We start from the raw sequence: 14,682 nt of genomic DNA on the forward strand, positions 1-14,682 counted from the left end.
CTGAGCCCTCACGATTTTACTCTTGGGCTTTACCCCAAAAGGCCTCATACCAATTGGAGGTGACACACTTACATATAAGCATTTCACCTTTCCTCTACCCTGACGATATGGGACTGTGCACCCGTAACTCGCCAATGTGGTAGTCTGTCAATGTCTCTCGCACCCGCCCACGACACACCCACCCACAAGTTCATCACAATCCACCCCCCTTGGAGGCCCGACGTCCCCGTCGGCACACTTCCGGCTGGGTCAGGCTCTGATACCATTTGTAACGACCCATTCCACCACATGGTATGATATTGTCTGCTTCGGGCCTGAGCCCTCACGGTTTTACTCTTGGGCTTTTACCCCAAAAGGCCTCATACCAATTGGAGGTGACACACTTACATATAAGCACTTCACCTTTCCTCTACCCAGGCGATGTGGGACTGTGCACCCGTAACTCGCCAATGTGGTAGCCTGTCAGTGTCTCTCGCACCCGCCCACGACACACCTGCCCACAAAGTCATTAATGACCTTGTGACCTTGACCTTGTGGGAGGGTGTGTCGTGGGCGGGTGCGAGAGACACTGACAGGCTACCACATTGGCGAGTTACGGGTGCACAGTCACACATCGCTTGGGTAGAGGAAAGGTGAAGTGCTTATATGTAAGTGTGTCACCTCCAATTGGTATGAAGCCTTTTAAGGTAAAGCCCAAGAATAAAACCGTGAGGGCTGAGACCCAAAGCGGACAATATCATACCATGTGGTGGAGTGGGTTGTTACAAATGGTATCAGAGCCTGACCTAGTTGGAAGTGTGCCGACGGGGACGTCAGGCCTCCAAGGGGGGGTGGATTGTGATGACCTTGTGGGCGGGTGTGTCGTGGGCGGGTGCGAGAGACACTATCAAGCTACCACACTGGCGAGTTATGGATACACAGTCCCACATCGCCTGAGTAGAGAAAATGTGAAGTGTTTATATGTAAGTGTGTTATCTCCAATTAGTATGACCCTTTTTGGAATGAAGCACAAAAATAAAATCGTACGGGCTCAAATCCAAAACGAATAATATCGTACCATGTGGTAGAGTGAGTCATTATACATTTGTGTTACTTTACTTGGCTTTTACTTATCCTTAACCCCCTAGTTTTCTTCATGGTTTCTCTGCTTCATAGCTACAATTGGATAAAAGATGAACCAAATACATAAAGTTATCCAAATGGATGCATTGCGATGGTTCCTTCAAAGTCCAACCGATATAATTAAAGCGGTTGTACGTTATTAATTTTTAAAGTTAAAAAAGAATCATGACTGTCATTTTTGTTGGATTTGATTATGAAAATAGTACGGAGTAATTGACACCAGAGACTTTAATATACTTTTTACTTTGATGGGACTCATGGATTCCAGGACAGTTTCCTCTCCTGCCCATTTATATCTCTCATCTATATATATATATATATATATATATATATATGATACAATACCATACATTTGCTTAAATTGCTAGATTGATCAAGATTAGAGCTGTAAGTACTTCTTTGTCCTAGTCTTTGTCCAAGAATTAAACTGGTTTGTATAGTCTTTGGTTTCTACTCTCGTGTAGTGTTTCAGTTTCTTATCCAGTTTTACGTTTGTCCAAAAATTACAATGTGAATTTCCATTTTACTTATACATATGTGAAACCCCAGTTTTGTCTGCATTTTTTTTTTTTTCAGAATAAATGCTGTAATATAAACAATGTGAAAATTATCTGCATCTCTAGTGGGAAATGTTGTTGTTGTTGTTTTATATTTATTATTTTATAATTTTACCATGGTAATAAGACTCACAGTTTAGTTTACTTTCCCTTTTTATAGATGGAAGGGCGAAAATGGGAAGAGCTGAACAATGATTGTTTGGTGAATATATTTGGGAGAGTGGGAATGGATTCCCTGCTATTTGATGTTCCCTTCGTATGCAAGTCATGGTACAAAGCAACTCTCAATCCTCTTTGCTGGCAAGACCTTGTTTTTTCTCGTGAAATCTCAGACTCCACCAAAACAAGAATTGTGGTTGAATATCGATTGCAGAGGTTTGATGCAACTGGATTGATCAAGCTTGTTGTCAATCGTAGTGGTGGATTTGCTGTTAAACTAGTTCTTCCTAGCGATTATACGAAGGAGGCCCTAGTTTGTACGTGTCGCAGATGGGTAAGATATCGAAACTTAATTAAGATCATCTTTTTGACAGAAAAAAGAAGAAGATGGTTTTTGTATAATTTCAGACATTTGAATGGTACAGGAGCTAGATGACCAAAGCTTACCAATTGAAAATTTTTCCTTTGATATCTAATTTGCTAACGAAATTTAAAAGAAAACTATGATCAGAGGAAAACTTTTAGAATTTATTTCAGTTTATTTTTATTTCAGGTGTCCTGCTTTAAAATATTTGACGTTTTCTAATTATCACTTCTGGGAAGTGTCGGAAAGCATTGCAAGTCTCATAAGCAAGTGGAAAAATTTGGAGATGTTAAGGCTTGGAAACTCCCGTAATATGGAAGCAATCCTTACACAAGTCAGCATTCATTGTAATGATTTTGTTGGTTTAGGAATTTCAGGACCCTTCATTGGATTAGGAGCCTACATTGGAGAAGATGAAGCACGCGTTCTGGTCACCTTACTGCCGAACATAAAGTACTTGGACCTGAGGTATGCATCCCTCAAACGGGAAAATCTTGTGACGATTTTGAAGGGCTGCAAAAAATTTGTGTTTTTTGATGCTAGGGATTGTGAAGGTTACGAGTGTGATGACGAGATATTGAATCTTGCTTCTCATATTCCTACCTTCATGTATGAGGGTTCAGAAGAGTGGTTTGATGATGAAAATTTTGGATTCGTATATGAGTTTGATGGTGAAAATTTTGGATTCGTATATGAGTTTGATGATGGAATTCTTAGATTCGCACATGAGTTTGATGATAAAATTTATGCTATTGGTGTGGCTGAATACTTTGTTGATAACATGGCTGAAGTCATTGATGATATCTCTGGTTGAACTCTTCATGTATGAGGGTTCAAGAAGTAGTGGGGATATATATATATATATAGATATATATATAGTCATTTTACTGACCTTTTCCCCTCTGATGGGTTCAGTGTTTTAAAAATCAACGTGCGTCTATGATGTGAATGTATTGATGCATTACTAGTATGTTTTCTTTATCAACTTTAAATGTATCTAAATTCTCATCTTATTTTTTTTTTCTTTTTTTTTTTCATCAATTTTATAATTTTTTTATTTATAAATGGGATTTTAACCTTGAATTTGTGCAATCATCAGCAAACCATCATTACTTTTTTATTAGATGTGACATGCCTTTAAATTCTTACACCCCTTAGTTCTTAATTTTTTTTTTTTTTAAAAAGTTGTCATGGTTCATAATTAATTTCATTAGTTATGTTTCAATTATTACTCATATGATTATCTGATTTATGTAACAAAATTTGTTATAATTAAAATTTTGATTATATAATTTCTGCACAATCCTTTCTCAAATAATTAAATTCGCACTTCAATATTTATCATGACAAAAAGACACAGAAGCAAAGGTGGCGTTTTTTTTATTATTATTATTGAAATTAAGTATTAAAAATTTTTTAAACTAAAATTTAAGTAACCAAGTAGTTTGAGCTTAAAAATAATAATAATAATAATAATAATAAATAAATAAATAAATAGTTAAAAGATTATTATTATTATTATTTTTTAATTAGTGAAGGATATTAAGGAAAATTTGTGAGCCCTAATTCTTACCTTTTCCTCAATTTCATTTTCCCTTTTCCATGCTTTACTTTCTCTCTCCTCATCCTCATTGCACAGAGAGAAAGCTACGAAGGGAGAGAGAACTGCAGAGAGCTGAGAGCATCTAATAGTGCAGAAGAAGTGTCTGTGTACTATGTAGTATATACATATAATACATACATACACATACATATAGATCTACATGCGTGGAAGAAGTGAGAGAGAAGAAGAAACGGCTAGACCTTGACTGGGAACAAATAATGCCCACCAGCAATGACGATGACCTTTCGCCTGTGTAGATACCTGTTTCTGCGTGGGTCCTGGAAGAGTCAAAGAAGGTCTGGGAATATACCACTGAATAATGTGAGGAATGCAGAAGGGTGGAAGAAGGGAGAGAAAACCAGTCCAGTTAGAGAATTGGAGCAATGGTAGGGAAAAAGCTGCTGTCAGTTCCTACCTGCCTTTTTCGTCGTTGCCTCTTTTTATAGTCCTAGGTCATTCAGGTGGTACATTGTTGGGCCTCCATCTTAAGAATGGGTCATGGTCATGTCTCTTTGGGTCATGTTGCCCTAATCCCTACATTTTTGGATCAGCTGCCAAGTGTGCCTTTCCTATTGAATAATCCAAAAAATGGCAGGCTGTAAAGGCAATTGTACTATTCCAGCTGTCTTTTGCTCTTATCCTTAAACGGGTCTTGCCTTAGTGGGCAAGACATTACTTATTTTCCATCCTCCACTCCAAAATCCCTTTTGCATCCCTTTGTCACTTGAAGAGTCCTACCATAACTTTTCATTGCTCGGATCGAGGTTCAAAGCCCGTCGATCGATGGTTTGTGGCTAAGTCAAATCGAGGTTCAGGGCCCGTTAATTGATAACTTGTAAAAAGGCCGTATCGAGATTTAAGGCCCACCAATCGACAATTTGGGAAGAGGTTGGATCGAAGTTCAAGGCCCGTTGATCAATAGTTTGTGAAGTAGTCGGATCGAGGTTTAAGGCCCGTCGATCGACAATATGTAAAGAGGTCGGATCGAGGTTCAAGGCCCGTCAATCCATAGTTTGTGAAGTAGTCAGATCGAGGTTCAAGGCCCATCAATCGACAATATATAAAGAGGTCGGATCGAGGTTCAAGGCCCGTCGATCGACAATTTGTGAAGAGGTCGAACCGAGGTTCAAGGCCTGTCGATCGACAGTTTATGAAGAGGTCAGATCGAGGTTCAAGGCCCATCGATTAACAGTTTGTGAAGTGATCGGATCGAGATTCAAGGCCCGTCGATCGACAGTTTGTGAAGTGGTCGGATCGAGCTTCAAGGCCCGTCGATCGACGATATGTAAAGAGGTCGGATTGAGGTTCAAGGCCTGTTGATCGACTGTGGAGATCAGCTTGTGGTTCAAGGCCCAAGGCCCATCGACCGAATGTTAGGCCAAAGTTTGAGGCCCAGTGATCGACTAAAACTTGTCTTGCTGAGATGACATGATTGAACCACATCCACAGCCTATACTGGAGGTCCCTACCGCTATAGCACAACCACCATCGGCAACGATGGACGGCGAGCAATCGCAGGACTTTCGAGGTTCGAATTCGAACGATGGGGGGATAAAGGACTGAACGACGACATTTCAAGATAATAGCACAACATTGAAAGATTCAGTCAAAAATTTACCAACAAGGGAGAGAAGCTTAGGGCCAGACTCAAGCTCCTCGAAGACGAGAGGGAGTGCTCGCAACGGCTCCGACTCGAGAAGGTGCACAATGCACTTTATATGCGGAGTTTTATGATTATAATTTTGGGTAAATTACAGAGACACCTCTTAAGGTTTGGGGTAAGGCACCCATGCAGATGCAAGTTTGCCTATTTTTGGATAATTATACCCTCTTGTGAAATTTATCATCCAAACATAGTCTTAAAACATGTGAAAAATCCATTTGCCCTTCACTATTTTATTAATTTTAATTATAAAATATCTAAATACTTAAATGACCAACCCTTGCCTCTTTCTCTCAATTACCCCCTGCCCTTTCTCTCTATACACCCATCTACTGCGCAGCTGCCACCACTCGTCCACTACGCCGCCACCACTGCCACACCGGATCTCCTCGTCGTTATATCCAAGTCCCTCTGGTTTAAGTTCATATTTCACCAGCTTCTATCGACGATGCAACATTGAGCTCCACTGCTCCATCTCCTCAATCACAACCGCTGCCATCATCTCCTTCATCAACCACATCCGCGACCACCATCGACCTTGATCTGAATCTTTTGCAAGATATATATACATATGTATATGTATATGTATATATACATACATATTTATGTGTTTTGGGACCCGATCTGAACCTTCAACGCGTCTAGGATGTCTCGATCGCCACCACCATCGAAGAGAAGATGGTGAGTGTTGTAGCAATGGTGGATTCGGCGATCTTGGTCTGGTCGGAGTTGATGACTTCGATAATTGTTCCGCCGCGAAGTTGGGGTGGTGTGTGCATGCGTGCGGCAGTGGTTGCAGTGGGTGTTTAGTATTGTGTGGTGGTGTTTGTGTGGATGCGGCAGTGGTTGTAGTGGGTGTTATGTGGCAATGGTTGTGGTGGTGGGTGTTGTTGTAGCTGCGGCTACAGTGGGTATTGTGGCGGCACGCAGTTAAGGCAGTGGCAACAACGTTGGTGGTATAGTAGATATATATATATATATATACATACGTGTGTGTGCGCGCGCGCATTATATAAAAAGAAAAAATGAAAGGATGAAGGAAAAGAGAACACAGAGAAGTGAGAAGGAAAAAAATGGGTTACTAAGGTTAGAAAGGAAATTTCAACATTTAAATTGGTCAATATAAAAGTCAAAAGGCAAAAATGTCAATTCATTACCATTAGGGTGTCTTTGGTAACTTTATGAAACTTGAGGGGTGTCATTGTCCAAAAATAGGGTAAGTTTTATCTGTGTGTCTGTACACATAAATTTTGTTGTTTGCAAATAAAATAACAAAATAAGGAGCAAATAGTAATTTATTAATTTAGAAAATTTGAGCACAATCCTCCATAATAATATTCTTTACAAAGAATAAAGTCATCTGATTCGATCTCTTTTTTGTTGGTTGGATCTAAGGGCTACACGAGTTTGATCTTGAATCACCGTGGAATTTGGATGAAGAGGACACGATTTGATGTGCTTGTTGTTGATCACCGTGAAATTTGGATGAAGAACGGTACGATTTGATGTGTTTGTTGTTCTTCGTCTTCAGAGAGGATTTGTTAAATTTGGTGAAGAACTGTAATACCCCTAGTTTCCAAAAGGATAGAATGGGAATTTAATTTTGATAATTTTGATTTTTATTGCATTTTTAATATGTGAGCTATGTGTTTTGGTTTGCTTAATTGATTAAGTGTGTATTTATTTTAAATTAATGGTTTACTTAAAATTGTTTTTATTTATTTTTAAATTAATGATTTACTTAAATTTGTTTTAATTAATTACTGGAATAATTTGATTGAGTTAATTGTTTTTATTTGAATTAATTGGCTTATTTGGTTTAATTGCATTCTTTATTTTAATTGACTTAAGTTAGTTGATGTAGTTATTTAATTATGTAAATTAAGTGAATGAATTGTTTTAAAACAAATACGTTAGTTAAACAATATGGTTAAGAAGGTTTGTATAGTAATCCGTTGTATTTTACAGCTTAGATGGTTTCATGGGTCCACTAGGATTGGAGTTAGGGCTTAGTCTCTAAATACACGTGAATTAGGGTTATTGCTTCCACCTATAAGTATAAGCAACGGTGGTTTAGGGTTTAGGGAAAAATAAACGTACGTTCTGTAAACCACAAATAGAGCCATAAATTAGTAGTGAAAACCAGAGAGATACAGAGAGAACCGGAGTGGGAATTGGGTGGTTCACAAAACAGAATCGAGGAGGGAAGTTTGGTGTTTGTTACTGGACTGCAGTAAGAGCAGCAAGGGTGGTTTAACACTCAGAGACGTGGAATTAGCTTTGCAAGTTTGAGTTTCAAAGGCAAGTTTCTGATCTTCTCTTTCCCAGGAATTTGTGTTCTGTGCATGCTTAGATAGCCTCTAGGGATTAAACTAAGACTTAAATACATCTTTTATGCATGTTTAATTCGTATTTAGAATTGTTGAATTAATCTGTTCCTCAGTTGTTTACAAGTTCAGTTTTAAATTTTTACTGCCATTGTTTTAAAAACTGATGTTTAATTCAATTCCTATTTGTATAACTCTATCTTGTGATCAATCTGGGATGAGGATAAGACTTTAAAATCTGTAATTAAACTATTTTTAAAGACTGGAAACCACCAAAGTCGGAGAAGACACACACAGACGCAGCCACGGCTCTTAGAGGTGAGAACAGGCTCCAAAAATGGAGGGAGCCTGCTCCCAAAACACAAGAGCCGGATCTCTAGGGTTGAGAGCCGGCTCTCAACCATCTAGAGCCGGCTCCTAAGGAAGGGGAGCCGGCTCTCCTTGAATAAAGAGGGCTCTCTGTTTTTGCGTATACTGAGTTTTAATGGACTGTTTGGCTAAGACTGAGTTTCTGAAATTGTTTCAAGGCTACTGAATGATGTAATACACTGCTTAAGACTTATATAAGAATTGAGAAGTAAGCTTAAATCCAGAAATTTGGAATGGAATTAGGCTAAGGTTCAAAGTAAGCCTGTAGGAGAAAGGGTTGACATAAACTGGTAATGACTTACTGTTTTAGGGATTTAAGTTGCTTTGCATGACTTAGAATCATAAATCATGTTTTGCAGCTAAGTTATAAGCATTCTGTTATTTAATTATATGTATGCTTAGTTGGGATTAACTGACATTTAAATCTGTTATATATCTCATCTGTTACGACACTATTTGGAGGAGGTAATTGCATAGTTGGATTCTATCAATTTAAAGGATTGGGATTTGTTTTCTAAATCTATTAGGGGATGCATGATTTAGTTTTACACATGTGAAATTGTATTTGTGCTTATTTTGGAATGTAGTTGATAACTATTTATACTGTTTTTGGTCAACTATGGTAAATGGAGGATTTAAGTGCTGTGACTCATATTAGCAATTTAAATGGTTGGAATGTACTATTTAGGTTCTATAATGAATGCCTAATGTCATGTTATATGTATTAAACTGTATTTATGCATATCCTGGATAATGGTTGATAAATAACATTTGTTGTCTTTACAATTATGTTGTTTGGAGGATTGTGTGCACCGGTATGAGACGGTGGCATATTAGGGATGAATTAGTAAAACACTAAATCCTACCTATTTTGGAATGAGTTGGATTAACTACAAAAAGTTAAGTCCTACTTATATGGATGTTTATGCACCGGTATGGAACGGTGGCATATTAGGGACGACTCAGTTCAAAACCCTGAGACCTACCTATATTGGGGATGGATTAGTTCAAACACTAAGTCCTACCTATATTGAAATAAGATGGATTAACTACAAAAGTTAAGTCCTACTTATAACTAGGTGTCAGGTCAATAAACCTTTTGAATGACACACTTGGAACGGACTTTATATATTTATGTTATGGTACTATGGTATGAGCTTGAGTCTTATGACCATGGTTAGGGTACGTATATCGCCTAGGATGGATAGTTGGACAATAGTGTTGTTTCCTGGTTAGTCTAGGTACATGTGATACCCCCGGATTTCCGGATGCGGGTTGGCCAGGCCCACGCCCGATTACCCGAGGATATCAAACAAATTAGCAATTAACGAACACAGAGTACAATTTTAAAGTAAATAAGAATAAATAAAATTTGCTTAATAGAAAACTAAAATGATAATCTATTGAATGAAATCCCGAAATAAAATTTCATTAATAAACAACCTTTATGATACAACTGATCATCCATATACAACTCGGGAATCCATCTAGTGGACCCCTATTCAAATCCCAACTGTATTCAAAAGAACTAGAAATAAAACTCAATTCTACCACATGAAATACAATCCTATGCCAACGGTGGAGTGAATGACTGTATCTGCTCAGCACGATCCAATTCTATGACTGGAGCTAACGAACACCTAAAAAAAAATAATAGAAGGGTGGGTCAGGCTCATGAGCAAGTTCTAATCTAACTGCAATCCATACAGTGACCCGATACGCAGATACACCTAAATATCTCACAATATCTATCTAGTCCATACATAAATATATCCACACTAGAGGACCTTCACTGGACTATAATGGGGTCTCAACCTGAGTAGAAGGCAACATGCAAAAACGCACCCAAAGGTGGGCATGAATACCTAGACCTAACAGGGTACACCTCAACCATCATATCCAGCTATGCATCCCAATGCATATACGCTCCCTAACCAACGACTCTAAGACTCATGCCCATATCGTGGTGCCATAACATATATATAAAGTCCGTCTAACCCAAAGTATGCCATTTTATTGTTTATTGAATTGACATAAGAATTTTAATCCAGTTTAGTCATTCAACTTAATCAGTCGATCTGACTTAAACACAACCAACATTTAATCCAGGTAGTCATTCACCTTAATCAGTCGATCCGACTACACACAAACACAATTAATCCAGATCGTCTTTCAACTTAATCAGTCGATCTGACTAAACAAGGTTTGGGATTCAATATTTTACAATCCTTCCCTTAAATCCAATAGGTAAGGTTTATGCGTTTTGAGCTAAACCATCCCTAGTATGACATCGTCCCATACCGGTTCATACTATCCTCCACAACCATGTAATTGACATAATCTATTAATTCAGCAATTAAAATTCCACATATATATATAATCGTTTAGCGATTTATAATCCAAAACCAATATCCAAGTATTTGCAATTAAATCCAAACATTTAAACCATATAGTTGTAAGGAATGATTTCATAATTCAACTACTAACATCCAGAGCCTGCATAGATCACATCTAACACATCAATGACCCTATAATATATTTAAAACCATTTTATAAATATATTAAATCCCACTGGAATGCCTAAAAATAAGCTTAAGTATTTAAAACTTCATCTATCCACTAACCGTATACAATGTACATAAGTCTTATACAGTTGATCCGTTAATTTAGAATTAACCTTAAATTAATTTAGGGTCTTAATAACACCCAAAAATTAACTATTTAATCCCTCCGTGAAGTCTCATTAAATTTCTAAAATTTAATCAAGCCATTTAGTTCATTTCTTCTGTTAGTAGCATACACCGTTGTATATTTTTACACTGCTACATCCTTTGTCTTAGATACTTAAACTATGCAACAATAAGTTTAATAACACTTAGAATTAACTACTTAGATCCTCTGTTAAGTCCCTACAGTTCATTAGAATCACTCAGAAGCTCAAACAGTGCTCAAAACACCAAACAGAGCCCTAGAAAACACTTTCTGGATGTAAAACAAATTGGAGCCGGCTCTTGGAATGGAAGAGCCGGCTCTTCCCCTATTGGAGCCGGCTCCAATTCCCTAGGAGCCGGCTCTTGCTGAAGGGGAGCCGGCTCTTGACTTTCTAGAGCCGGCTCTCTCCCTCTTGAGAGCCTCCAGTTCATCTCTGCTCCGTTTCCGTCAATCTGCTCCTTCTCCGATCAATTCCTACCCCTCTGCTTATTTCTTAAACTGATCTAAAGGATCTAACACCCTCCTGATAGCATCCCCAAGGCTTGATTATAGCAATTTAAATCAATTACAAAGCTTAAGTTTGCTACCCAACTTAACATGCTGTTAGTATGAACATTGGAACCATGTGCAAATTGAAACAGAACGGATTGCAACAAGTAATTAAAATAGAATAATAGCATCCCTATGAGTTTTATATACCCCAGTAACATTCTTATACTTTGTTTACAGTAGTTTAAATTAACTACAAAAATTAAAGTTACAACATGCTTAAAAGGCATAAAACTGGAACCAGTGTTACATGCTTTGTAACAGATTTGTTTTAAAGCAAACATATCATCAATGAAATATATATATAAACACGTAAGTAAACCCTAGAGATTATCTAGGTGCACAGAACACGGCCCAAAGGGAAAGAGGAAGATAGAACTTGCCTTTCGGTTCCGATTTGAAACCTTTCAACGTCGTCTTCCTCCTAGACTTTCCGGTGACCACTGCAACACTGTCTAGCCTCCTATTACCTCTGCCCTTTCCTTCTCCTAGGTTTGGCCTTGAAACCTCAGTCGAGAACTCACAATTTGCTCTATTCTCTCAAACCTTACTCTGTATCTCTCTGTGTTTTGCAGAACCCTCTACGTGTATATGCTATGTGATATATCGTAAAACCCTAGCTTAACGCATAATGGTGTATTTATAAACTAAATACTAAAACCCTAATCATTGTCACATTGAGATAGAGCCCTAAACTTAATCCGAGTTGGCCCATAACAAAAACCTACAATTAAATTCCATTTAATAAAACAATAATAAATCAATTAAATCAAATTATCCAATTAAGTCAATTAATGCAAATAATGTTAAATAATTCAACTAAGGCAATTAAACCAAAATAATAAACGCAAATAAACAATTAACAAATAAATCAATTAATACACACAAATAAACAATTTGCCACATAAGCACTTAATCATAAAATTAATAAATAAAATAAGAAAATATACGCATAAAATAACACTTAAATTCCAATTTTATCCCTTTTTAAAGTAGGGGTATTACAGTACACATAACCACGTAATGTGCGATTTGCATGTTATCTCTACTCAGGCTGAGACAGACCTATTGGACTAGTGAGCGTCCTATAGTGTGTAATATATACATATATGGACTACTCTAGATATCGTTGAGTCTATCTAAGATGTATCTGCGTATCGGATTCCTGTTTGGATCGTAGTAGATTAGGACTTGCATGTGGGCTTGACTCACTCTCTTATTTTTCAGGTGTTCGACAATACCAGGCTTAGAGCTTGATCGTGTTGATACAGATACAGACACTCACTCTTCCGGTTACATAGGATTTCCTTTCTATTTTAATTTTGGATTTTAAGTCTGTAAATTTATTCAATGATTTGGAATTAGGGGTCCACTAGGTGGATTCTCGAGTTGTACAGATTTAAATTATATTAATTTATTATTTAAGGTTGGGGATTTTTATGTTAGTTTTCTTTCAGCGCATTATTCTTTTATTATTAATTCATTTTTTATTCCTACTTGTTTACATATTGATTGTTTGGTATCCCTCGGATTTGTGCTCGGACTTGATCACCCGTGACTCTAGAATCGAGGGGTATCACAAGAACGACATGACTTTGGATGTGCTTAGTGTTCTTCACATTCAGGTTTGCCCTCTGGATTTCTGATTCTCTCAATTTCTGGACCTTCTGGATTTCTTAGTCTCTGGATTTCTGGACTCTAAATTTGTATCCCCTTCCTCCTTCCTCCAGGCCTCTATTTATATGCTTCTTGGATTAATAAGATAATGACACGTGTCCTCTCTTGATAAGGAAAAAATCATAACTGGGCTGGGCCAGTTATATTATGATAATTATCTTGAAAAATAATTATTCCAAATATATTTTATTAGAAATAATTATCTTTTCATTTAATCATCTGAGCTGGGCTAATTAAATAATTTAAGTAGACCAAATTTGGGCCAATTAAATAACTTAATTAAACATTATACCCATATTTGATGGGTCAATTTGTCAAAACAAAAGTCCATTAAAATTTTAGTGTCTACAGTGTCATTTTTGCAAATCTTAAGGGGTGTTGTTATACTTTACCTTATAATTTTCTATCATATATATTACAAATAAATTAACATATATCTGCACATATATATATATAATTATATATCGATTTCTTGCATGTTTGGATGTACGTGAACTTGATTATTTGCTGTTTGTGGGAACACAGTTTGGACCTAATGTAATACCCCTGATTTTAAAAGGATAGTCTCGGTATTTTTTTAAAAAAAAAAATTATTTTAATTGCATTTAATTATTTAGTTGATTTCTTGGCTAATTGTTTACTTGTTTAATTGATTTAATTATTTGTTAAATGTGTTAATTGATTTAATTGTTTAAATGAAATTGTGTGTGATGATGTGTATTTATTTAGGAATTTAAATATATATATATATATATATAAGGAAAGTCATATATATTTATATATTACATATAAAAAGGATTACACATAGATTATACGTACCATATATTTTTGTTACCTTTTTAGTATTTAGATTTTATTTTATTTTTATTATTAGTTTGGCTTGGATTGGGAAAAGGATTAGTGTTATTTTATTTGACTATAAATATATAATTATAGGGTTGTGAAAGAGGTTAGAAAATATATTACGTATTATATTTTAGAGAGAGAAAGAAGGAAGAGGAAGGAAGAGAAAAAGGAATAAGGAGGTTAGGGTTTTTATCAAATCCCTAAAGGCAAGTTTTAATTCTTCTCTTCTCCGTTGACTCATACCGTATGCATGCTAGATTAATTATAGATTCTTTAAATAAATTAATTGGATCTAATTACATAGATTTATTTTGAAATTTCAGTTCATGTGTTTTAATAATGGGTTTGTGATGAATTTTTATATTTTGATAAATTAAATTTTTATGTATTTTAATCATGTGTTGTAATACATTATGTGTTTAGCATGAAATAATTTATACATGTTAGATGAAATCAAATTTTATGTTTGTTCATGCATGCCGATCAAAGAATTACTGTTACCATGAACCAGATTGTGTTGTGTATATGTACAAAGTCAAATTTGTGTTTTTTTTTCACGCACGCCGAACGAGGCTTTGAAAAGGCATCAGTTTGTTAATGGAATAGATTATTTATCTAAGAAAGCATTAGTTTATAAATAATTGGCCATCAGTTTATAAGAATTCACTTTATTCAATGCACGCCGAACGAGGAAGGAATAATAACAATCAATTTAATGGGATTAAATTGATTAG

General features: G+C 36.3%; 1 protein-coding gene across 1 annotated transcript; it reads left to right on the forward strand.

Annotated features, from left to right (window-relative positions):
- Positions 1-1,503: 1,503 nt before the first annotated feature.
- On the forward strand, positions 1,504-3,505 carry LOC132273418 (uncharacterized). The gene is made up of 2 exons (XM_059774374.1): positions 1,504-2,172; positions 2,392-3,505. Exon 2 carries the CDS (start codon positions 2,489-2,491, stop codon positions 3,014-3,016), a length of 528 nt encoding a protein of 175 aa, XP_059630357.1. The 5' UTR covers positions 1,504-2,172; positions 2,392-2,488; the 3' UTR covers positions 3,017-3,505.
- The last annotated feature ends 11,177 nt before the right edge of the window (positions 3,506-14,682 follow it).

The sequence above is a fragment of the Cornus florida genome, unplaced genomic scaffold, assembly GCF_030987335.1.
Source record: "Cornus florida cultivar Cherokee Brave unplaced genomic scaffold, ASM3098733v1 CherokeeBrave_3.0.0_Hap2_Chr09, whole genome shotgun sequence".
In the NCBI taxonomy this organism is placed as follows: Eukaryota; Viridiplantae; Streptophyta; class Magnoliopsida; order Cornales; family Cornaceae; genus Cornus; species Cornus florida.